We start from the raw sequence: 23,495 nt of genomic DNA, 5'->3' as shown, positions 1-23,495 counted from the left end.
GTCAAATTTCCTGATGGCACTCAAAAGCAATCCTAAGGATTGTTCAGCACCAGCATTTTTGAGATGGAGAGTATTCAATGCAGATAGGGTCTTCAGAAATTTGGGAGCCAGACTGTAAGAGGAGTTCACCAACAGTGTGACAACAGGCCTTTTAGAATCTTACAAATTGAAATAAATGTGGGCACCATTTCACAGAAATTCCTGGGTGTTGGTAACTCCCCACTCCCTGTTCAGTTTTGGGATTTTGCCTCCAACTTTCAGTTGCTGAAACCAATCAGCAGCATAATGACGTGACATTCAAAACATGAACACAACAGTCTGTTCTCACAAATATTTGTATTTAAAGGTTTTCAGCTGAAACTTTTAAACATTTTGTAGCAGGCAACCAGAGTAGGAAAGTTCAGTGTAGTTCAACAAAATTCAAACTGAAACTGGAATCTTACTCTTGTGAATGATTCTCGACATGCATTTAACTAAAATGGTGAGAAAACCTGTGTAAACAGAGAGGGGGGAAAGGAAAACAGACCAGGAGTAAAGAAAGAAAAAGGTTCTTTTTATAGCATTTAACACATGAGAATGTAAATAAATGTGGTGTTAGTGAAAGTTAATTATTTTGAAAACAGACAGCAAGGCAGATTAAGAGGTAAAACAGTGCAGCTGAAGACAAAGGAAACAATATTTAGTCTTTGATCAGATGTTTTCACGGTGATTTTCTGTTCACCTTCAAGGGTGGCATAATTTTATGAATAACAGAATTTGTTTTGCTACTTGAGTAGCCTTGAAGAGAAATGGTGTTCATTCCATATGGCCACTTGAAAGAAAATTCCATGCCTTTTCGTCCTTTAAGAAATAACATTTTTATTTATTAAATCTGTTCTCTCAAAGAGGGACCCTAAAGGTACACAAATGAAGTTTACATTTAGTCTCAGAGGAAAAGCCAATTCTGTATTCTGTGCTTCTGCACATTTCTTCAGATAATAATCATAGATGAACTGCATCATCTATATGCCAAGCAGCAAACCTGAAATAGTCTCACTTTTTAAAGTATTTTGCTTTCATTGCAATATTCTTAAATAAAAAATACTCACTTTTTTCTCCCCAATTTGTTGCATCACACAGGAAGTGAATTCTTTTGATACAATTGGTCAGTGACTTTTCTTTCAACTTTTTATCAGCTGGGTTTTTTGTTGGTGTTTTTTTGTTTCTTTATATTTTTTAATGTTTAATGTTAATGTTTAATGTTGATTTATTCAGCTAAAGCATAATCTTTATTATATTTTGACTGCTTTTTGATGTTGGTCAAAACAAATGCAGTAGTAGCGTGAGCTATGGTAGGAAAACTTGTCTGTGAGTACCCAATTACTGCATCTCTCATCCCTGCCCAGGAAAACAAGGGGTCTTAATATATTCTGTATCTTGAAAGTGCTCAGATTATGTTAATGTGTGCTGGAACTATCTTTGGGCTTCTGTGGTAACTGCCCTCCACAAGACATGCCGTCAGTTTACAAAATCTGGGTGTTGGGATGTCTGGGTGACAGACTCACCAGCAGCTGGGTAAAGTCAGTGGCTGAAGTTTCCTGCCCTGGGGAGTGACATCTGCACCCCAGTGCAAATGTGAGAGACAGCGCTACTGGTGGCAGCCACAGAACAGCAAATAAATTGGAAAGGAATGTATAAATGCCAGCAAATTTAAGAGCAAAGAGATAAAAAAATGCTGGGAGTGTTAGTGTCTCATGCTAAAGGGACATGGAAAAAGAAACTCTGCTAGGGTTTATACTATACAGTTACTAGGTATATACTTATTTTTCTACTTAATTTTAATTATGTTCTGTCATTGTATTTTATAGCTCTAAATACCCGTTTTCAATAATTTTAAATTATATTTTATATGTGAAATGAAAATATTATTTTTCTGGTCAATTGAGACAAACTGCTCCTGAAATTCCACCTGTCCTGTCAAGGAGAGCTGTTGTAACTTCAGTGTCTTTAAATGATTTTGAATACATTTTTTGAACAGTTCCCTTTGATGCTGTCATGCTGTTTCTCATGTTTGTATATATGCTCACTGAAGGCACTTTTCATGGTAGATGGTCATATGCTTATATATCTGAAGTATTTTATTGTGTTTCAGGTGTTATGCTACTTTAATGACAATGTGGTTAACCTAAAACTGTAGCAATGATGTTTGCACCTGAATGTTTATATGCCTGTCAGGTTTGGGTTTGTGTGAGCCCTGACTATGTCTCATGCTCTATGAGTGGCTCGTCTCTATGAGTGATGTTGCATGGCATTCAGTTCAATCCTTTTTTTCTGCTGGTCCTGATGAGTGTTTTGTCATTTGTCAATAATTTCAATAGAAGTGAGTCAAAGTCACTTTTATGGTTTTTCTCTGAAATACTTTTAAAGTAGAAAAAAAGTGTAGAAGAGTTTCTTGATGCAAGGTATCCTGAAATTTGTCATTGAACTTGCTGGTTGTAAAGGGAATGTTTTTTCTTGTTGTGTCTCTAACAACTGAGCCTCAGTGAGTGATATTTCTAGGTGGCTTTAAAACTGGAACTTTGAAACCTCCCACAGAGCCCTGGATTTTGCATTAGCAAGCTAGTGAGCAAAATGTTTTTTCCTCTGCTGAAAATGCAAGTAATTTAGATTACCAGAAGGTACAATTAAATTTTTGCTGGAAATCATGAAGATCCCAAGGAGATACATAGTCTGCAAGAGAACAGATTTTTTTTGGTTTTTTTGAGAGTGATGGATTTTATCACCTCCAGCCAGCCTACAGCAGTGTATTGTGGAGATCAAATTGGAAACTAAAATTCCTTTTATATATTGTAAATATGAGTGAAAACAGTGCATATGTTCATTGATGCAATAGGAAAATATATTTAACATACAGTTAGCAGATTCACAAAATTAAAAATACCATATGAATTATTTAACTAACAGTGCATTTTGCCCCAGAATCTGGTGTTTATTATTTTGAGCTTTAGCAGGAAACAGAAGCAGTATCAATTGGGGAAACATTTCTTGGCCAAGCTGAGAACAGTGTGGCTTTCTCATTTCAAAGTGGGGAACCTGGTTCTTTGGTTTCTTTGTTCCTAGTTAAGACTACTCCCCAAGCTATTTTAGCTGAACATTTTACCTACTAATGGAGCCTGGGGAAGTGCAGTTGGCAGCTGTTCATGGGATAATAATGAAACACACTGTTTAGTACTGCAAACCGCTGCTGTAAAGTGCGGGAAATATTTTATAGAGATCGCGGTGAGCAGAGCAGGATCCGCTTTTAGTTCTGCTGTGGGTGCGCTAACGGGGCGCAGCAGGAAGTTGTGTTCCAAGTGAGAGTGACCAGCACTGCTTTGCTTTTGCAGGTGAAGAAGCCGTGTCCAGAGTCCGATGGTTCAGAGCCGCAGAATCCCAGGTATGGTACTCGAGGGCCGGCGCCGACTCACTGTGGCGTGGTGGTGGAGAGCGAGGCCAAGCTGAGCTGTGGATTGGTAGCATCAGAGCCCCAGAGTCACATTTTGCAAAGAATGAATGGTTGGATCAGTTGTAATGGTTTTCACTCTGGAAAAGGGTTTTTTCTCTTTTCCCAGTCAAAGATACAGGCTAGAGTCTGGGTTGTTGAGTTTAGATGATGGCATGACACTGAATGGTCACATTCAATTTAAAAAAAATCCCAACTGTTAAATAGTGTAGGGAAATCTGTGTGATCAGATGTCACGTACTTCAGTTATCCCTTTTCTGTATACCTAGATCTTGAAGTTTATTGAAAATATGGTTTATTTCCAGTGTCAAAAACTAATTATTTATTTGGGGAAAGTTTTCCCTTACCAAAACTTCATTTTGTTTTCACATGTGAAAAACATGCTGTGTTCATAAGCTGGAAAGAAGCCATACATTCCTTTCCAGCACAGTCATTTCTAATTTCATGTACATGGGAAAAAGGAAATGGATTTAACTTACATGTTTCATACATGCATGTATGTGTATAGATAATTTTGAGCATGTGAAGTAGTAGCTGTGCATCTTCCTGGTGATTAGTAAACTGGTGAATAATTTTCTTCTGTTTAGAGTGAGTGCTTCTTGTCTTTGTTTTGCTTCTGTATAGAAGACTATTTCAGTGTCATAAAAGCTCAGAAACTATCCTTGTGAGGGGAGAGCCACAAAATAAACCTGACATTTCACTAACATTGTCACTAAAACTCAGAAAAGTTAAATAACTAAAGGTTTGCCCCCCAGGCCCATTCTTACCTGTATCTTACCTATGTTCCTTACTGCAGTAGGATCCTCTGGGGGTCACCTGCAACATCCAAGTGCCTTGGGCTGGACTGTGCACCATCTGAATTTCTTTGATTAGCTCATGTCTGTTATGAATATGTCTTTTCATTTAGTTTGGTAAGAACTGAAAAGGGAGGTGATAGTTCAATTTCCAAGTATGCTTTCAGGGTAGTCAGTAGCAGTTTTGACAGACCTGAAACTTGTTTTGCCCTTCAGTACTCATAACTTCTAAATGAAAAACTTATCTGCTGTGCTACTGTTTTGGATTAAAATTTGTTATAAAAGTCAAGTTCTTTCTGAGTATTTTGACCCCATGGAGAATCCCAACTTAGCGTAACACTCATATACAAGGGCATAGTTTTAAGTGGTGTGACTGCCCAAAAAAACTATTGTATCTCAAGCCTTTAAAAACTGTAAATTCCAGTCTGATGTAATTTCATCAAAGTGTGATGAAAACAAACTGCAACAAACTTGAGGACCCAGAATGCAGTGTACTGTTACTATCTCTGCACATCAGGAAATTTCTTGTAAACTGTAGTTAAATTCTTCATGCTGAGTTTGAGGAATAAGATACTTTTTCTCTTGAAAGTGCAAGAGAGCACATTACAAATAGTCAATCAAGTAGTTTCAATTTTTGAAGTGCGTTTTCAAACAGAACCACTTTTCATTTTGAACTCTGCAGCCTCAGTTGGAGGATACATCAGACAGAGTTGAAATTAGTGTTCCTAGCCTGAGCATATGCAGTGCTGTGTATACAGCATCAAGTGGGATTTTTTTGGTTGCAATGGGACTTGGTCTTGGAGGGGAATCTCCAGACCTCAGGCTGGAACAGCACTAGAGGGCTCTGTGTGGCACATCACACCTCAGAGCCTGGAGCAGGGTAATTCTTCTCTAAACAAGGCTTAAGTGAAAACACTGCACATAAAATGAAACATCAGCATAAAAATGAATGCTGGAGACACACAGCCTTACAGAATAGCTCCTGGCTTGGGACCTAAGGCCAATATCATTCATTTATTTAGCTAGCTTTATAGTCTGTTAGTTTTGGATTTGAAACTATTACAATAAATGCAGATGGAAAGTGTTTTTACAGTAGGGAAGTAATTAAATTGGGTGTGGGAACTTTGTCAGGAGAATTCTTGGAGTGACATGTGTGTATCAGCAGATTCTTTGTCTTGCTTGGCCTGAGTTTGTCTTTTAGAAAGAAACATTCAAACTGCAGATGTGACTACTACATTTTTTAAAGAGATGTACTAACCTATGCAGCATTTCAAGAAATGCTTTTCAGAAGTTACCAGCTATACATACAGTAAAAATCAACCTTGCCAGCATTTATTTAGAGAAAGTGGTTATTGTCTTAACAGACAGGTAAATTGCAAAGAGGACGAAGGATCTGTAGTTAAGAATTGAAGATATGGTGAATAGGTGAGTTGTAAACACAAAAGGTAACATATGACTCTTCATTGTCCCTGAGAGACGTTTTGATTTGCAAACAACTTCATCTTACAAATTCTGTCAGAGTTTCTTGGGAGTTTTTTTTTAATCAAACCCCTATGAAGACGTTGTGAATATTTCCTTTTATACCCAGGTGGTGGCAATATACCTTACGGTGGTGGTGTTGTGGCTGTATCAATATTATGGCATTTGATTTGTAAAAATCAAATTCACTCTGCAAGCCTGGGTAGTCGTCCAGTCATGCAAAATGCTTTCTGGGGATGTTGTGTGACACAGGGGCAGTGAATACTTGGGACTTGCCAAGTGTTCCACCACAAGTCTGGAGTGGGCAGGAGTAGCATGGTGGACAACTCTGACATGCTGGCCCTGTATCAAATTCACCAGTAAGGTTAGGGAGAGAAGTTCCTGTGTTCAGAGCCTACAGCATATATTGCTCTTAATTTTCTTATATGACAGGTAACTTTAAAGTGTTATCTATCAATCCTGAGTGTGCTGAAGAGCCCCTGTGTGAAATTTAATGCCATATAAGAAGTCATGCTGAAGTCTAATGCAATGCATGAAAGTTAACTTGTTTGCAGTTATCAACGACCTTCCTTTTTAACTTAAATAATAAAGCCATTTTAATTCTAATAAGGAATAATTTTGTTGCCCTAAAACCTGTAAGATGCTCTTAAAACCCTCATACCATGTGACCTGTGGAAATGCTAGAATATGTGTGATTCTGAAGTCTGGTAAAATTATAAATATGGAGTCCAAGATTCCTGCTCACACTCAGCATTTTCCACTTGGCCACACATCCCAGGGAAGCATCTTTCTTTGAGATAGCAGTATGCTTAATGAATGCATCTCTCCTACCGCAAATTCTCCTCCTCATACCACCAGGCCTGCCAGAGATTTCCCTGTAACACCAAAGATACCTCAGAAACTGAGGTATGAGAGCAAGTCTTGGTTTTTCTGGTATATAAAATGCAATAGCGAGGAAAGAAATTAAATGAGGGAGAGGAAGTCACTGCAAATGGAAATTCAGCAGGGTTTTCTACTGCTTCCTCAAAGTTCACTCATTATAGGAAAGAAACCATGGGTTTTTTACCGTCTGAGAGGATGGAAGATTGCAGCAGAATGAAGAGATTTTTTTGACAGTTTAAACACAGTTTCTTTTTTTCCTGGAAGGGTAAAGGAAAATGGCTGAACATTTCACATGCTTTCCCTCTTTCAACTATGATATTTATGTTGTGATGAAGCTATCTATAGGAAGAAAGGGAAAACTTGCAGGTTTTGGTGAATAGTTTTGTAATTTAGGGATAAAAGCTGACAAATTAACTTATGAATACTTAGGATGCATAGCATCAAAAATGCATTACTTGTGTATTTGCAGAAGGCAGTGGATCCTTGTATTAGTAAGTTAAAAATTAGGCCCTGTAAAGCAAGAAAACCTTGATTTTATTGCATTTTTACTGCAAACCTGTGGATCCAATATTTCCAGTATTATCCATTCTTCCTAACTTTTCCTGTAAATACTTTTTTTTTAAAGAAGTGCTACAAGCAAAGGAAAAAGAAATTAAGCCAGTTGTAAGTAAATCCTCCTGTTTAAAACTTTTTCCAATGCTGCAAGAAAGGTGTAAATCAGAGACACTACAGTTACTGCATTGATACCAGTTAGATGGGGTTCATCCCTATGTGTTACCAAACTACAAATTCACCAATGATGATCACTGGTAAATATTGAATCATAAGCACAGATCAAGTTGCCAGATAAAGAAGTTATCAAAAAAAGCACGCAGGGATTTTTTATGTGTTTAAAAAGGGCTCCAATATTTTAATTTAATATGGGTTTCAGTGAGGTTCTTAGCATACATTGCAGCTGTTCATCAGATGATTGCTGTTCCGTACTTCAACACCCACACTTCTCTGTGCACCACAAAGATTTAAAAGACACAAATTCCTGTTTCAACTTAAAAGTCTCTCTTAAAACTTTTGAATGAGAAGTAGGTTTTCACATTTTCTCACTGGTCTCGTTTTGATACCTATTCATGGTTGTTCATTGGTCAGGATACAGAGTGCACATACACATCCAGAGACAATTATTGTCATTAATGCATTCACAAGTGAATAGATTATATTGAATGTCACTGAGAGCTACCACAGTTTTCCCATTCACTTCACTTGACCAAAGTTTGTTTCCTCTGCAGTTTGGGTGCTCTGTTGTGGATGCAATGTTCACTACATTCACTGTATATGAGCTATGCTCATGCTCATGTATGCATTGCCGGTGTTTCCATGACCATTCATACACTTTAAAAAACTAAAGGTGACATGCATCTTCTGCATCTTATTCCAGACAACCATATCATCATGTTTCATTCTCATCAGTTTCAACTAAAATACACCTGAGATTTCTTCCACCAAATCCCTCAACAAGACCTTAAGAGACTTATCTCAGAATGATTGCAGTGATGGCTCATTCTTTCAGTCATTGGCCGGCCCATATTTACCAGATCTAACACTGTAACTCCTGAGCCCAGATTCAAGCTTTGCAGGCATCTGACAGGTTTGTGATGAAGCTTTCATGGCTTTTCCGTGACTTTGAAAGCAGCTGACCATCTGCATACGTCTGCATAGTGGGATCAGCAGTACTTCCCCATTCATTTGCAGTTCAAGAGATGAACAACATTATTGCTACATAGTAAAGAGGAGCTTGCAGTTGAGCTGCTGAGCAAGAAAAGCCAGCAATAGCTATGGAAACTGTGATTAAAGTTTCAGCAATTATAATAGAAAAAATAAATAATATTTGGTTGTGCAGTAAAAATGAGCAAACCAATCTACCTGGCTTTCACATGTGTTGTTTAAACACATTAGGCTCCCTAATTTTCTTCTCATCCACATCTTAGAATCTTTTTAGAGGGTAAGGGTTTGTTGTCTTGTGAACCATATGTAACTTATCTTGATTAGAGCATAATGCTCCTCTGAGTCAGAAGCGTAGCTTAACTGCATCCCATCCTGAATAATCTGTAGATCATAATGACATGATAAATGGGCTTTATTTGAGGAAATGAGTTACTGAGAGGACTCTGATTTAGACTTTGAAGGTGAGATTCCTCTCATCTTGAAGTAGACATGTAAGGTAGGCACTTTTGAAATGCCATTTATTTGAACTTCTTTCTGTTGACATCTTACTGTATCCCTCTTCTGGGAAACCTTGCAGACTCCACCAGCAATCACCTGTTGCTCTGCTGCTTTATTGTAAGACCAACTGGATACACAATATGACCAGAGGCAATTGAAGCATTTCTCTCAATTCTACAGATTCAGCAGAACTGGTCAATTCCAGAAGGGAGTACCTGCAAAAATAAGATTAATCTTTAGCCAGGAAAAAAGACTTTTGGACTGGCTTCTGGTATTTCTTGGGCTTCTCTAAGGAGAAGCAGACACAGCAAAACAAATTTTCAGTGAAAAGACAGAATAATTAAATTGAAAGATTGTCACAAGTAATTTTGGGGACTGGAAGAAAACTAGTCAAGAAGAGGGATGGTTATGCCAAAGTATAGCATTAGTGTCAACAAGGCCACTACAGTTACAAGCACTTCAACTAAGAGAAATGTTTGACAGGATCAAGCCCAAACTACTCAGTCAAGACAGCGACTGGCAAAAAAAATACAACAACAATTTTCCAATTTTAAAATAACTATATTGTGGAATAAGATTTCTCATAAAGGCTACATTCTGGGACACGCAGACTTAGCTTGCAGAGAATGTTTTATACAAATCTGGTACTTGTTAAAGTTTTGGTGCACTCATTTAGTCTGCATGCCACTTAGGCAGTTGGAATCAATCAAAGTAACATGGTTGGGAGATGATTCTTCATATACGTGTAACTGAGTGACACCCAGCAACCATGACAATTGCACTACAGTTCCTGCGAGGAGTAGTGCCTAGCTATGTGAATTTTATTTTCAGGCATGTAGTTTTCAGGCAATGCAAGTCTCTCCTTTTTTTAGATCAGTCTGTGCGGTATCTTTCTGCCTTCTGAGCACTGATGTTCTCATTCTTTAAGTTTAGAAATTCAGTCTTCTGATTACCCAAGGCCTATTGAAGCTGGTCACTGTCTGCCTGTCAGGTTTTGTTGGCTCTGGATAAAGCCCCCAAAGAGTTCTAAAAATATATATGAATGCTTACAGAAATTACAACAATCTATTTAGAGTGCAAATACATGGTAACTGATGACTTCACAGGGAAGTATTTTAATGGTTTATATTAACAGATCCCCGTGGCTTATAACAATAAAAGTAATTTATTTTTTATATTTCATGTCTGTTAAAAATTCGTGGAGTTTTTTGTTAATATTGGGCATAACATACTTTCTGTGATATTAATAATAATTTATCCCTATGATCCCAAGCCAGATCATGTCACTCTTAAGACTTTCATTAACCTGAGTCAATGATGGGTCAGACTTTGGAATGAATGAAAGCAATAAAACCTAAGGGGTTTTTTTTCTTAGTTTGTTTTTGGTTTTTGGCTTGTTTGTTTGTTTGTTTTTTATCACCACATTGCAAAAACATTGGGTAAACAAGATTCTAACAGAAGTGTTAGTGGAAGTAATCTGGAGATTTTGGAAATCAAAGTGCCATGTGATTTTTGAGTTTGCTAAAGAGACCAGGATTTCTGGATCAGTTAATGTATCCATCAAACTTTTATAATTGTTGAATCTGCAGGAATATCTTTGATAGGGTAAATACTGGGTTTGAGTGAAAGAAGATAATGCAGGTTATCTTCTTTAATGTAGACTACACCTACAAAGGTTTTTTCTTAATCCAGTAGTCTCTCAGAGCCTTATCCTAAAATTTTAACTGGATTTTGAGCCATAAAATTGCAGTGTTCTTCTTGCGTGTGCAGCACATGTAATCACAATGAGAAGGAGCTCTGTTTCTTTCTCCTGTAGTCTATTTTTTGCTCTGTCGTATCACATTACAGCACTACACAGGAGTATTAATTCAGACTCTGTTCCACCTTCGTTGACCTCTTGTATACTCTAAATATATTGTACCATTGGTGAGCCTGAATAGTAAAAGTATTTGATTCCGCCTACTTTGCACTTCAAATATAGCTGAAAAAATTCCAAGAAGAATGTAGACAATAAAAAAGAAAATGGCCATTGAGATCCAGATTGCCTGTTCTGAGATTGATTTGCTTTTTACATGAATCACATTTTTCCTCAAATATTTTTAATTGTAATTTCTTGGCTAGATGTTTCATATTTTAAATGTCGTCAGTCAGTGCTATGTACTCAGTAAGCATTTAGTTAACACCATGCTGTTATTATACTGTGCTCATATTTAACATACCAGAATTCACCTCTTTACCATCCTACTAGGCCCTGATCAGTCATTACAGAAAAAATAAATAGGAAATAAAAACAGAAATGTGATGGTTTATGCCTGGCTAGCAAACCAGCATCGCACAACTTCACTCTCCACACAACCACCTCAGTGGAATGGGGAGAAGACTCAAAAGTAGAACTTGTAGCTTGAGATAAAACTGTGTAACAATTAAACAAAGTAAAATAATCAAAACAAAGTAAAAAAAAAACCTACTAATCATAGTAAATAATAATTATAATAAAAAGAAAAAAAGTACAAACAAGTGATGCACAATAGAATTCCTCACTCAGTTTGCTGACTAATACAAGTCCCTGTCCCAGAACCCTCACTTCTGGGTAACTCCTCCAGTTCATAAGCTGGACATGGTATTCCATGGTGTGGAAGATCCCTTTGGCCCATTCAGGTCACCTGTTCCAGCTATGCTCCCTCACAGCTTTTTGCATACCTCCTCACTGGCAGAGCATGAGACACAAAAGAAAAAGGTCCCTGACTTAGGATAAACATGGCTTACCAAAACCAAAACATTCTCATGCTGAATCCAAAACAGTGCTGCAACAGCTACTGAGAAGAAATTAACTCTATCACAGCTAAGGAGAAGAATGAAGAAAAAAATCTGGATAAAAAGAGACCACATGGAAATAAGGTGATTGAGACCACATGCAGCCTGTTGTAATATTTTAGGCTTTGCCTCCCCTCCTTATGTTAAAACAACCTTATCAGAGAACAATTCTGTACCTCAGCTCCCTCCACAGAGAGCTTAGTCTGAGCACCAGTCAGTGTTGTTCTCCACTGGGAACAGAAGTCAGAGGATCCAGATGACAAGGAGGGAAAGAGGCTCCTCCATAAGCAGCATCTGGCTCTTTGGCAGATTTGTCAAGCACTTCTGCTAATGGGTTTGGATTTGCCCAGGGGTCTTTTATGTGGTTACATTGCAGATGGTCTGTCTGTACTATCTTCTCCTTTTGAACACTTTTATTAAAAAAAAGCTCAAACTGATAAAGTTCTTTATGGGTCTCACAAGATGCCTCTGCAGGCTCCTTTCTGTTAGTCATTGCAAAGCTTTCCATACATCCAAACGTGTGTCTTGAGTTTTGCTGGCAATTCTGGACTTAGCTCTCCAGTTTAGTTGCCAAGTGATATAATTTACTGTGATCTGAGTTCATGTTATTGTCAAAGTTCTTTGGGAATTTCTTAATGTCATTTGTAGAGCAGAAGCAACTTTACCTCCCTTTAAAGCATGAAATATACTTGCCTTCCACTAGCCATCCACCTTTGAAAGCATAAGTTTAAATCTGTTTTTGGTTAAACGTGAAAATTAGCATGATGGTCTCAATCTAATTCATAGGGGATTTGTGTCTGCCATTTAAGAGAGGCCCAGGACTGAAGCAGCAAGTCTGTGGGAAGGTATGTTTGGCAGAGCTATGGAGAAAGGCATATGCAGTGCCCAAATAAATAAAGCAATTCCACGGATCAACTTTTTAACAGAATTATTTATTGTGTGGTGTGAGTGCAGAAGAGGGCAGAGAGGGAGAACATCCTGTTTGATGAATTCTGTTTAAGTTCTGTTTCAATTTACAACTAAATCTCTGTCACTTTAATTTTTAAGGGTTTTGGGATTTTATTTGCTTTTCAGTGTAGAAGTAATTGGCAGGTGACTAGACATAAGATCATGTTTTACTCCTATGTTATTTCAGGCTTATGTCTTATTTTCCTTCTAATTATGTAGATTAAATTAAATAGAAAATAAACCCCTGTGCTCTCAAAGATGTAGTGCTTTTCATGACTTTCTCAAAATAGAACCAGAGAAGCACATTCATCCCTCTTAGCATTTCATTATTATACCATGTTTCCCAACAGCAATATTTAAACATTTGCTGAGAAACAAGAATAAAAGTATTATAAAAAGCAATCATGTTGTTATGAATATCTCACACCCTGCCCTGTCTCAAAAACCAGGTTCTTGGGGAACCAGTAGGGAACCTGTGCTAAATGCAGTAAAGTTGCAATCTTGCATCTGCTGTATGGATGTGGGTGGACATAAAAACCAACAGTACTGTAGGGCTTGTTTCCTGCTATCTTATTTTTCCCTTAGTACTTGGACAGGAGTGGATATTTAATGATTTTTAAAGGCTAAGCTTTATTTCAGAAGTCTTGGTGAGATCCTGCCATTTGGTGTAAGCTGTGTTTTGAGCAGAGGGAGCTGTAAAGGAGGAGAACCAGCTTCTGTGCTGTGTGTGTGCTGGGGCAGCGAGGGCTGGAGTGGTGACTCTGCTTCAGTGGCTCTGGCCAGGCAGGCAGGTATGCCCCGGCCTGGGGGCTGGGTTATCAGCATGCAGGCTGAGCTGGAAATGGAGGTGTTAGAGATTTGCAGCTGCTACCTGCCCCTTCTTGTGGCCCAAGGGGATAATTCAGGGGAGGGGAACTGTGCCCCAGAGTTCTCAGCGACATGTATTTATTAACTCTTAGAAAAATCACCTACTTCACCCCAAATGAAAAAGGTGTGTATGCTTTAAGTTTCAAATTATAAAATAACTTGGGGAGATCAAACAGCAAAGCAAAATGAAGTGTTGTCATTTTGTATCAGTTATAAAGAGCAGCCAGCATCGGTGCATTAATCAGAGCATCATTCTTTCTCTTGCTCAGAATAATGGAATTTGTTTTGAGTGTAATTAGTTATGAGAAGTTATTTTCGATTCTTCCAGGCAATATGGTCATCCTGGGCAAAATGACAAGGGATGTGCACAGCACACCTAGTGTACCTTGCCACCCAGAATGGCTGTGCCCAGCTGCACCTTACAGTGATCAGATGCTGAAGCAGTTAAGGCAACAGGCAGTCAGCAAGTTGCATATATTTGTTTCATATTCAAAACCAAACTCATTGTTGGGACTGTGATTAGAGAACTGAAATAATTGCTTTTGACACAAACTGTTTTGGAGCCAAACATAATGTGCTCCACATGAGGTAAACTACAGAATATTTGTCTTGAGAGCCAAGATTCAGATCAGGTTTTACTTATAAGAGGAACTTCACTGTTAAAAGTGAAATGTGTTAATGTTTCCCATGTTAAGACTGCTTGCCAGTAACTCTCTGTATATCATACTTACCGAGAGAAGTTTCAGAATTTTTGCATTAAAATATGAATAGAGCATGAAAACTACAAGTTTTTGGCAACTCCTGTATTCTACCTAGTCTGTCATCATAACTCATGCTTTCTGGAAGCTGATGTTGTTCTTGCAAGGCCCCTATACTGGTGGCTAAAAAATTACATTCAAATGAGGTGTGGTCATTCTTAATACAGCACACCTGAGAGAGCTTGTTTGCTTTGGACATTCCCCGGTGAAGAAGAACTGTCTTACAATAACTTTTGAAATAGAGCAGACATCTCAATCTATGGTGAGTCAGACACAACCCACCCGTTGCTCTTTTTTTAATGAAAATATGATTTCACACTGACATCATGCTGTCCAGGCTCCACTGAAGCCAACAGCAAAATTCCCAGCCCTTCATCCCTGATTTCCCAATCTCATATTTGCTGACATATATTTGTCTGACATGAGTACAGTTGACATTATTATATTTAAATTCATAATATTTTCACTGCAGTAAGCAGTGTCATTTCAAAGGCTGTGTTTTACAAAGGACAGATGAGCAACAGGCTTGTAATTGGCAGAGCTGATCATCTCCACATTCCTCTGTATATCTGAGAAACAGTCTCTGTTGCTCAAATCAGACTCAAAACCACCAAAGAAGGACTTTGTGACATCCTTCAGTCACTGGGTTTGCTACCTGTTCCTTATGTCTGACCAGGTTGCCTGTCAGAGGTGTAGAAAGGACTCTGAAATTTCCAGCAGATTTTTCAGCTGTGACTCTGAGCACTTGTTTTGCAGAAGTGGTGGCACAGGGGGGAAGGCCACAGGCTTGCTGTTTGCATTCCAGCCATCCCCACAGAAGTGTTTGTTATTTGTTTATGACACAGCACATCATGTTGTCAGAACCACAGCATTTGCAAGTGCCCGTCACATGTGGAAGTGATCAGAAGCTGTTGGGTGAACTGTGCTTTGAAAATGTGGTCCTATGATCCAAAGACTTGCATTTAGATCTTATGTATCTGTAAACTGGTAGTTCATATTTCATGTAAGTTGGATACTTGACAGCTCCCCGTGGAACTGTGGTGTCATTATCACTTTTGATTTACTTAAATACTCACATAAGGACTTAAAAAACTACTTTAGTGTTTTTTTGTAGTTTTGTTTTGTTTATTTGAGGAGGTTTTGTTTGTTTTTTGTTAAGTAGCAGGTGACTGTGTACCTTTATGTGTTTTCTTTATATGCCCCAGCTGGGGATGGGCCAGTCTCTAGGTGGAGTAAAAGAATTGAGCACCCAGCCCCTCTTTCTGCTATTTCTTCAGTCCCTGGTCCTTGACACTTACTAGTTTGGATGTTCTCTCTCTGGCTCCTGGAGTGGTTTTCTCCAACCAGCTGCCTTTTTCCTGAAGAAGATAGGAATTACCTATTCAGACACCACATTACCTCTTTCCAGATACTTTCTCCAGTGACTTTAGTGTAAACCCTGAGTTAAAATTGTATCCCATCAAAACTGTGGCTGTCACATTAGGATAGCCCAGAAAAGACATCTCAAAGGCTGGGAGCTGGCCAGGAGATATTGTTCTACATTGCTTTGCCTTTTGTGTGTGCATCAGTCTATTGTATCAGAATGGAACAGTTTTCCATATAAAACTATCATTTGCTTTCATCAACTCAAACCAATTTAAAACTTCAGAGTGCAGAGATGATGTGGAAGAGGAACATATGGGAAAAAGGCACCTCCTCTTACTTACCTTTGCAGCCTGCCTATTTCCCTACTCTGAATCTGTGCTTTGTAATTGAACAATCTCCTGAGCATAGAAAGGGTGAGCTGGAAGTTTGTACTGAGGTAAATAACTTAGTGAGTTCCATTCTTCCTGATTTGTCTTGGGTTTTATTTATTTATTTTAATCCTTGTTACCTTTGGACAAGTCGGCTACATGTCCAACAGGAGAATCCAGAAATGGCTCCTAGGTAGTCTGTGTTTTATCCAAAGGTGTGGAAATCCAAATTAGCTTTACATCGTCTTTTAATTGTGACAGGAAAATGACATTCATTCCCAATAAAAGTCATCAATCAGTGGCAAATTATCGTAATGTGGATTTGTGGCTGACTGAACTGCACTAGAATAGACGGTTTTCTGTGGTTTTCAGGAAACCACATTAAATGGCATTAAACTGAAATAAAATGTCTCAGTCAATCAGAAACAAGGGAAACCATGCAGTTACTGCCTTTAAAGCAAATAATAGTTTTCAGCAATTATATAGCACAAGAATCCAAGCCGTCCAAATTCATTGGTGTGCTTAATCATCATAAGAGCAAAACTAAACTCACTTTCAGGCTCAAGAAGAATGTAACAATTTTTCTTTTCTGACAAAAATAAACTTGGATTTTTAAGCAATTTTCTTTCACAGTATTTTGTCATATCTTCTCACTACAGTCACAAAGAACAGATACATATATCCTTTTCAGTAAAGAAATTCATACCAGCTCATTACTAAAGCAATAACCTTATATTAGATCAATGAAAGCTTCAACCTTTGGCAGTTGTTCCTGCAGTGAGGAAAGAGGGAAGCGTAGATTTAATAAAGACAAAGAATATCTGGCATTTAATTGTTAGGAAGCAGAGAAAAGCTCAAGGTGGCACAGGGTCAAAAAAGGAAGGGTGATAACAAAAGCTTAACTGGGGAAATGTGCATGGGGGGTGGGGAAGAAGCTGCAGTGCTGTTAAAAGAAATGTCTTTTTCTCTAGCTGTGAATGGCGTTGGGGGGCAAGCTACAATGCTGGCCTTTGTCACCAAACCTGCTCGGCCACGTTCTCAGCTGAGCCCTCTGCATCAGGTGCATCCCAGGCGCTGACACTGTCTGCCTGTCAGACAGCTCCTGTAATGTAATACTGTCTGCATGAGGGCTTTTCCTCCTGGTATTAGGCTTGAATAGCCAAGTGAAGAACAATTGGCAGGAAAGCAAAACTGAGATACAATCACAACTTGTGCCCCTTTATGCCCCAAAGAATTACCTAAGGAGTCCCATCCTCTGCAAGACAAGCAGCTTATTCGAGATCAAAAAAACTGTTAAACAAAATCAGCACTTCTGAATTTTCCTCGAATTATTGTTCCTTTGTACTAGAAGGACCTTCTCCACAGTACAGTTATTGCAATATCTGGTTATGGGTTCTTTTCCTGTCAGCTTAATCTCATGTGCTGGGAAGCTGCATGTTTATACTCAAGCTTGTAATGAATAGTCCATAGGGAGTCTAGTGCAGCCCTTACTTTGTACTTACAGATTTGCAAAGCTCAGCCTTATGATTTTAATTTTTTAAATTACCTATGTGGTATTCCTAAACATGGTAGAAAAATGTGGATGTTTTAGTTCATTGTTTTGCTAGGGTTACCTCTTTTTGATACCCCCTGTCTGACATTGGTTGGTGATTGGTGAAAGTATTTTTATTCTCAGAATATCAATTTTACATTTATTTCCTTTACATTTGCCTCTTTCCATTACTTTTTTAATATGAATGTTGACCCTGTACTTACAAACACATAAGAAACAGAAATTATACAGCTATCATCCAACTCCTATTCCCAAATGATTGCAAAAAGTTTAGCACTTGTTTTCTGTATTGCTAAGAAAAAGTAATGACATAAAACTCTGAGGAACCTTTGCTGGTTTTATCAATATAACATGGCATTATTTTACTGTTTCTTAGCACTGTATTGCTTTACAAGTCAAGAAAGGAGGCCTCAAGGAGAGCAGGAAGGAGGTCTTGCTAGTGTCCAGTACTATTATTTGTTTTTAAATCTGGCAAGCTTCCAGAACTTGTGTGTTGGAGGAGCAGCTTTTGCAATATTGTGCCTAGAATAGCAAAAGTTCTGCTATTTTGGCCATCTACTAAGCTTAAGAAGATCTATAGGTGGGCTTGATGAGCCAGGAAAAACAAGACTTGTCTCAATGGAACAAAAATATTTAATTGGTTGTGCTCTTCCTTCCTTTCCTTTTGCCAAAAAATGACAAAGGCTGCCATAAACAGTGCAAAAGCACCTGGAGAAGAAAATATTGACTTGTATTTTGGGGTTGATGAAATGATTGGAAATGTTACTCATTTGAGGAGATGTTTTTTGGCTGTGTTTTGTTGCACTATTGGTGGAGATCTTCCATGAAAAGGTGTTGTGTATACACTTTAAACACGTGTCCTTGTGTATATTGAGCACAAAATAATTATTATAAGATTGGATGTACCTGCGTGTTAGTGTGCATGAATTTGTATACAACTGTGTATTCCCTGGAAACCTGTCCATCATCCAGAATCTCTCTCTTCACTCTCTTTCTTACTGCCCACTATAGCCTTTGAAGGGCTGGTGTAACTTCTTTTTAAGTGCATTGTTTACAGTTCTTCTAAATGCAAGTAAACATGAAAATTATCTGGTCTAACTATGAATGCAACTTAAAAAAAACCCAAAAAAACAAATCCAAAAACAAAACCCCAAAACATTAGAAAAAAATCTTTATAATTATGGTGTTATCTAAATTATTGATTGTTTTAAACTTTGTTGCACATTTATGTAGATTGGACAAATGATATTTGTGTATGTGCATCCATTTTGATTGTTTTTGTCAGAATAAAGGCTTGTATGAGCTAGTTCAGACTGCATATGAAATAGAGGTGAGCTCAGTTGTCCTATTCAGAACATGGCTGAAAGATCTGCCTAAAAAAATTTATGTGGGAAATGGAAAAAAAAAAATCCATTTGTCTTCAAAACAGTGTAGTTGGTCTGAGAGCTGAGTTGATACCAGTTGGAAATATATTTTGCCAAATTTGAAAAGTTCTGTTATCCAACTTTCCTATTGCACTTAATTTGAAATAAAGGGAAAATCTCTGTTTGCTTAATTTCAGAACCTCCAGGGTAGCTGGTAACTTAAATGAAGAAGAATCCAGGTTTCTGTGAGAAAGTATGGAATGTTTAAGAATTGGTGCTGCAGCAGGAGGGATATTAGAAAAGCAGGGGGAAAATAACCTACCAGTAATAGTAAAAGTAATAATGATAATAATATGCATTTTTGCCTCAGTGAAGCTTAGTGAGATTCTGCTAAAGAAATGTATGTGGCAAATATCCTATCAAAGAATTTTAAATACTTTAAATTTTTTTGTTATGTTTATTTACAAACGAAAATAAATTATTCCATTTTAAATAGCCTCCACCTAGTCCTTCTTTCAGTTCTCCTGATACTTAGATTTGCTTCAAATTCTGCACAAAGGAATTGGTATTTGTAAAATGTTCTGGTTAGACTAGGATTTGAAATACTTTGCTTTCATGTTGGAATATTTATTCTTTTATAAATCTTTGATAAGTGATTTCATACTTTTGATCTTGTTGGTAAAAAAAGTTTGAACTGTATTATGAAGCAAAAATTTTACATTTTAAAACATCATCTCTTGTAAGAAAATTATGTAAATATGTTCTACTTGTAGAATTGATAAATAATCAATGGAGATACAATTTGTGAAAGGACCCAGCTCTTAGTCCACCTTAATAATAGTTAAACTGGAAATGCAGATGGATAACACAGTTATAGCAAACCAGATTTTCTGAAAAGAAATTTTATGTCTGCTGAGGAAAAGCAGTGCACAAATGAATATGTGATTGTAATGAAGGGGGAGAAAAAAGAAGAATTTTGAAGACAACTGCAGAAGCAAGGCTTGAGTTTTTTGCCTTTAAAACGACACAAGTGAAAGCTACAGAGAACTAGAGAGATGCAGTTGTCAGTTGGGGCAATCATAATCAGGATTTGTCTCTTTGGATGCTGTTCCTGGATGTACTTCTGAGCATAGGCTAACCCTTGAAAAGATGTAACTTCAAGCTGGGGAACAGAAAATGCTCTAATGGGGAAGGCCCAGAATCCCCACACAGACATATTTTTGATTCAAACCCTCTTCATTTGGATAGGGTTGTCCACAGGTGGGCAACAGTCCGCAGTGGGATCTGGGAGACTCTTCTGGGAAGTTTTAGATACTTTTCTGAAAAGCCTCTGAAATGATCCACTAAGCATGTGCAAATACCAAAATACCAACTTTCAAAGACTTTAAGCACAGCCAAAGCAGAATAAAAGACAAATATGTCTTGCCATGTTTCAGGTTTTTGCTCAGAAGCTGGGAATAATACTAACCTTCTTCAAACAGTCAAGAGATAATTAAAACATCTTCTTAACAAGTAATCAATTTCCTGACAAGATGTATTTTTTTGTACAATGTAGAATTTTACTTAATTTTTCTAAAAAGCCGTTTGAGACATTGCAGGAGGGGGAAAACTAAAGCTTAGTAATGGGAAAGAAACAAGAGATGTAAAAAAATAGTGCAACGTAGTTTTTAAAGCAGCTTTAACAAAAAACTTTGTTCCACCTAAATTGGAAAACACTGCAATTACTAGAAAGCAGTCCTTAATAAATAACTGCATAAACTTAGTAGTATTAATTACTCCTTCAGAGATTTCTTTTAAACTTTTTTTTAGTGCAGGAAAGCATGTACTGAACCTGAACCTGCTTCTGATTAAGTCAGTGAAAGCAGGACTCTGATAAACATTTAGTTTGACAAAATGAATTCAAGATGTTGAAATTATTTTGTTTTCACTTTACTAGACATTTTTCCTGAATCCTCCATTCACTGAAAGATAAGATTTAAGTAGGTCTCTTACATCTTCCTTAGAATTATTTAGGCTAAAGGTAAAACTAAATTTATCCAAAAAAGTGAATTGAATTATATATGTTACACAGAAGGTAATGTGCACTTCTGTAAATAAATCACATAGGGATATATTAAAGGAATCCCTATACTTGTTCACACAGGATGGAGCACCCAGGATAATACAATGAGTACACATGGTTTTGTGAAACTTTTTATTGTTTTGGATATCCTTTTTATTTTTAATAGACTACCCATAAATACAAGATGTCTTTTACTCATGCAAAAAAAATGTCTATTTGTGAAAACACTACTAAAAAAAATAATTTTAAGTAATTAACTTGCCATATCTGTGGATGGAATGCCATTTGTTATAGAAAACACTTTGCACAGAAGTTTTCATGCTTGTTTGGAACAAAAAGTATTCTTTTTACAAAATTTGCTTGTTTATATTCTTTGCCAAGAAAATGAGAATTAGTGGACCTAGTTTTCTGATTTTAAAAAAAAGCAAACCTGATTTGATTAAGAGAACCTGATTCATTTGACTGTGAAAAGTGCTTAAAATGGATACTTCTAAAAAGACTAGGCAGCTGAACCAGTGATTTTGCTTCTAAAATGCCACAGAAGTGTTTGAATCTGTGACAATAATATATGCAGGTCTGAAAAGAAATTATTGTAACTTTCACTCAAAACAAGGGGAAAAAAACCACGTGTGAACTTTCTAAGCTGGGACTGCCCATTAGGTGTCTGTGTGCTGATCATACTTCAACAGGAAATAATGATATTTAAAACTACCAAGTGAACACGTGGGGAGCATTACACTGTATATGCAATGAAACACACATTGTTTATTTTGCGTAGCATTCTTCTGCTCCCTTAAACACATACAAGATGGAAACTCATAGACTTTTTTTAACCTTTAGCTGCTATACTTGTACAGAAACTACTAAACAAAACCTGGCAGACTTGTAAACAACCTGAGTTCATTTTATTTCATCTAACAGTGATCACATTTCCAGTAGACAATAAATATAATGCACTGCTGACAGATGTGTAGAAGTGTATATACAATTAGAGGAAGAAATCGGGTTCGGTGCAGTTCAAATCTCAGTTTATGCCTTTGCATTTCCTTGAATCTGGCTGTAAAATTCTTACCTGCTGATGCGTGGCCTGCAGCAATACTAGTTTTTCTCCTGCTCATCCAGAGTGGTGGTGGGCAGGCTGTCCTACCAGTGGCTTAGCCACAGCATCTCATTGTTGACTCAGGCATTTGCTTGAGTAAATGGGATTCTTTGTTCCATGTGGCTTCAGGTAAGGCTTTCATTTATTTTCCCAGTTGAGATATAGTATTTCCTACATTTTCTCAAATATATTCAAGACATGAAAGCTCTGAATCTCTGTCTTGGGTTAAATGAATGTAATGTGAGGGAGTAAATCATCCAGGAGTTCAGCAGAATTAGGACTACAAAAGCCAGATAATTTCATTTTCTGGAGGGGAAAAAAAACAGATTCAGACAGCAGACAGACTCATAATTGATGGAAAGGTAATGGGGTTTTATTTTTTTGTTTTTCCGTAGAGGAGGATGTGTGGAGAACAGAAGATGGGCAGTTTCAAAGTGAAACTTGAAATAGTCTTATGTTGGATATTGCCCTAAATGGTTTGCCATTAATTGTCCTGGTCAGAATATGAATATCTGGGAGCTGTTTTGTTACTGAACCATTCCAACTGTTCCATCTCAGCCTTCTACAGTGTAATTGGGCTTTAACATCCTCTGTAAGACAATCTTTCTGTTGGCCTTTGGAGTATACATATGGTAAATCGTTCTCTTGTTACAGATGGGCTGGCAAATTTGCTTATATATAGCAAAATTGTTTCTCTGGGGGGAAAGAAACCCTGTGTAATTAATATATAAATGAAGCAAGGAATAGGCGAGCACACACTGCAAATTGGATTGCAATTACCGGTCTAACAAGAAATGTTCCTTGTCTGCTCTGTCTTTGTCTGAGAAAGGCAGATCTGTTGTCACTGCATGAAAGCCACCTACAGGCCCCCAGTGTAACTGTGATGCTGGAATTCACTGCAGTGTAAATTCACTTGAAGTTTTGCAAGCTTCCCAGAAGTTACGCGGCAGAAAACAAATATCAAGTGATCCAAGAAGAATTTACACATTTGTAGGAGTGAGGAATTTTCCAGATGTACATGAAAGTTCTGTTCCTTCACTTGTATGGTCTGTTTCTATAATTTAGTGTGGGCTGGTCATTGGAATACAGATAATGAGAGGCAGAAGTTCCTGCCTTGGCTTTCTGTGTAACGCCTGACTTTTCACCTAATTTCTCTATTTTCTTCTAAGAAATACCTATACACCTGAATTTGTCCATTTATCTCTCCCTCTGTCCATCCATATATGTACACTACCTTATGGACAAACTCTGGATGTGCTTCAGTGTCACTTCATAACACCTAAAGGAAAAGTGGAAAACAGTGGCATTGTTGCTGTTACCTACTTTCCTAGGTTTGGTAAAAAGCAAAGATGTCAAAGGAACCTGTACTGATTTGTTAATCTGGATGCATTGAAAACTCTCCATATATATATATATAAATGTTATTACAGAAAAAAATGTTATTA

General features: G+C 37.5%; 1 protein-coding gene across 10 annotated transcripts in view; it reads left to right on the top strand.

Moving 5' to 3' along the window:
- Positions 1-23,495, top strand: part of EYA4 (EYA transcriptional coactivator and phosphatase 4) — a 142,246-nt gene that overhangs the window by 70,225 nt on the left and 48,526 nt on the right. For all 10 annotated transcript variants that reach the window (XM_033056429.1, XM_033056434.1, XM_033056433.1 and 7 more), the window contains exon 3: positions 3,366-3,415. In XM_033056429.1, the coding sequence (XP_032912320.1) occupies positions 3,366-3,415 (50 nt within the window). The remainder of the gene's footprint in view (positions 1-3,365; positions 3,416-23,495) is intronic.

Source organism: Catharus ustulatus, chromosome 3 (genome assembly GCF_009819885.2).
Source record: "Catharus ustulatus isolate bCatUst1 chromosome 3, bCatUst1.pri.v2, whole genome shotgun sequence".
In the NCBI taxonomy this organism is placed as follows: Eukaryota; Metazoa; Chordata; class Aves; order Passeriformes; family Turdidae; genus Catharus; species Catharus ustulatus.
This window is presented reverse-complemented; position numbering and strand designations above follow the sequence as displayed.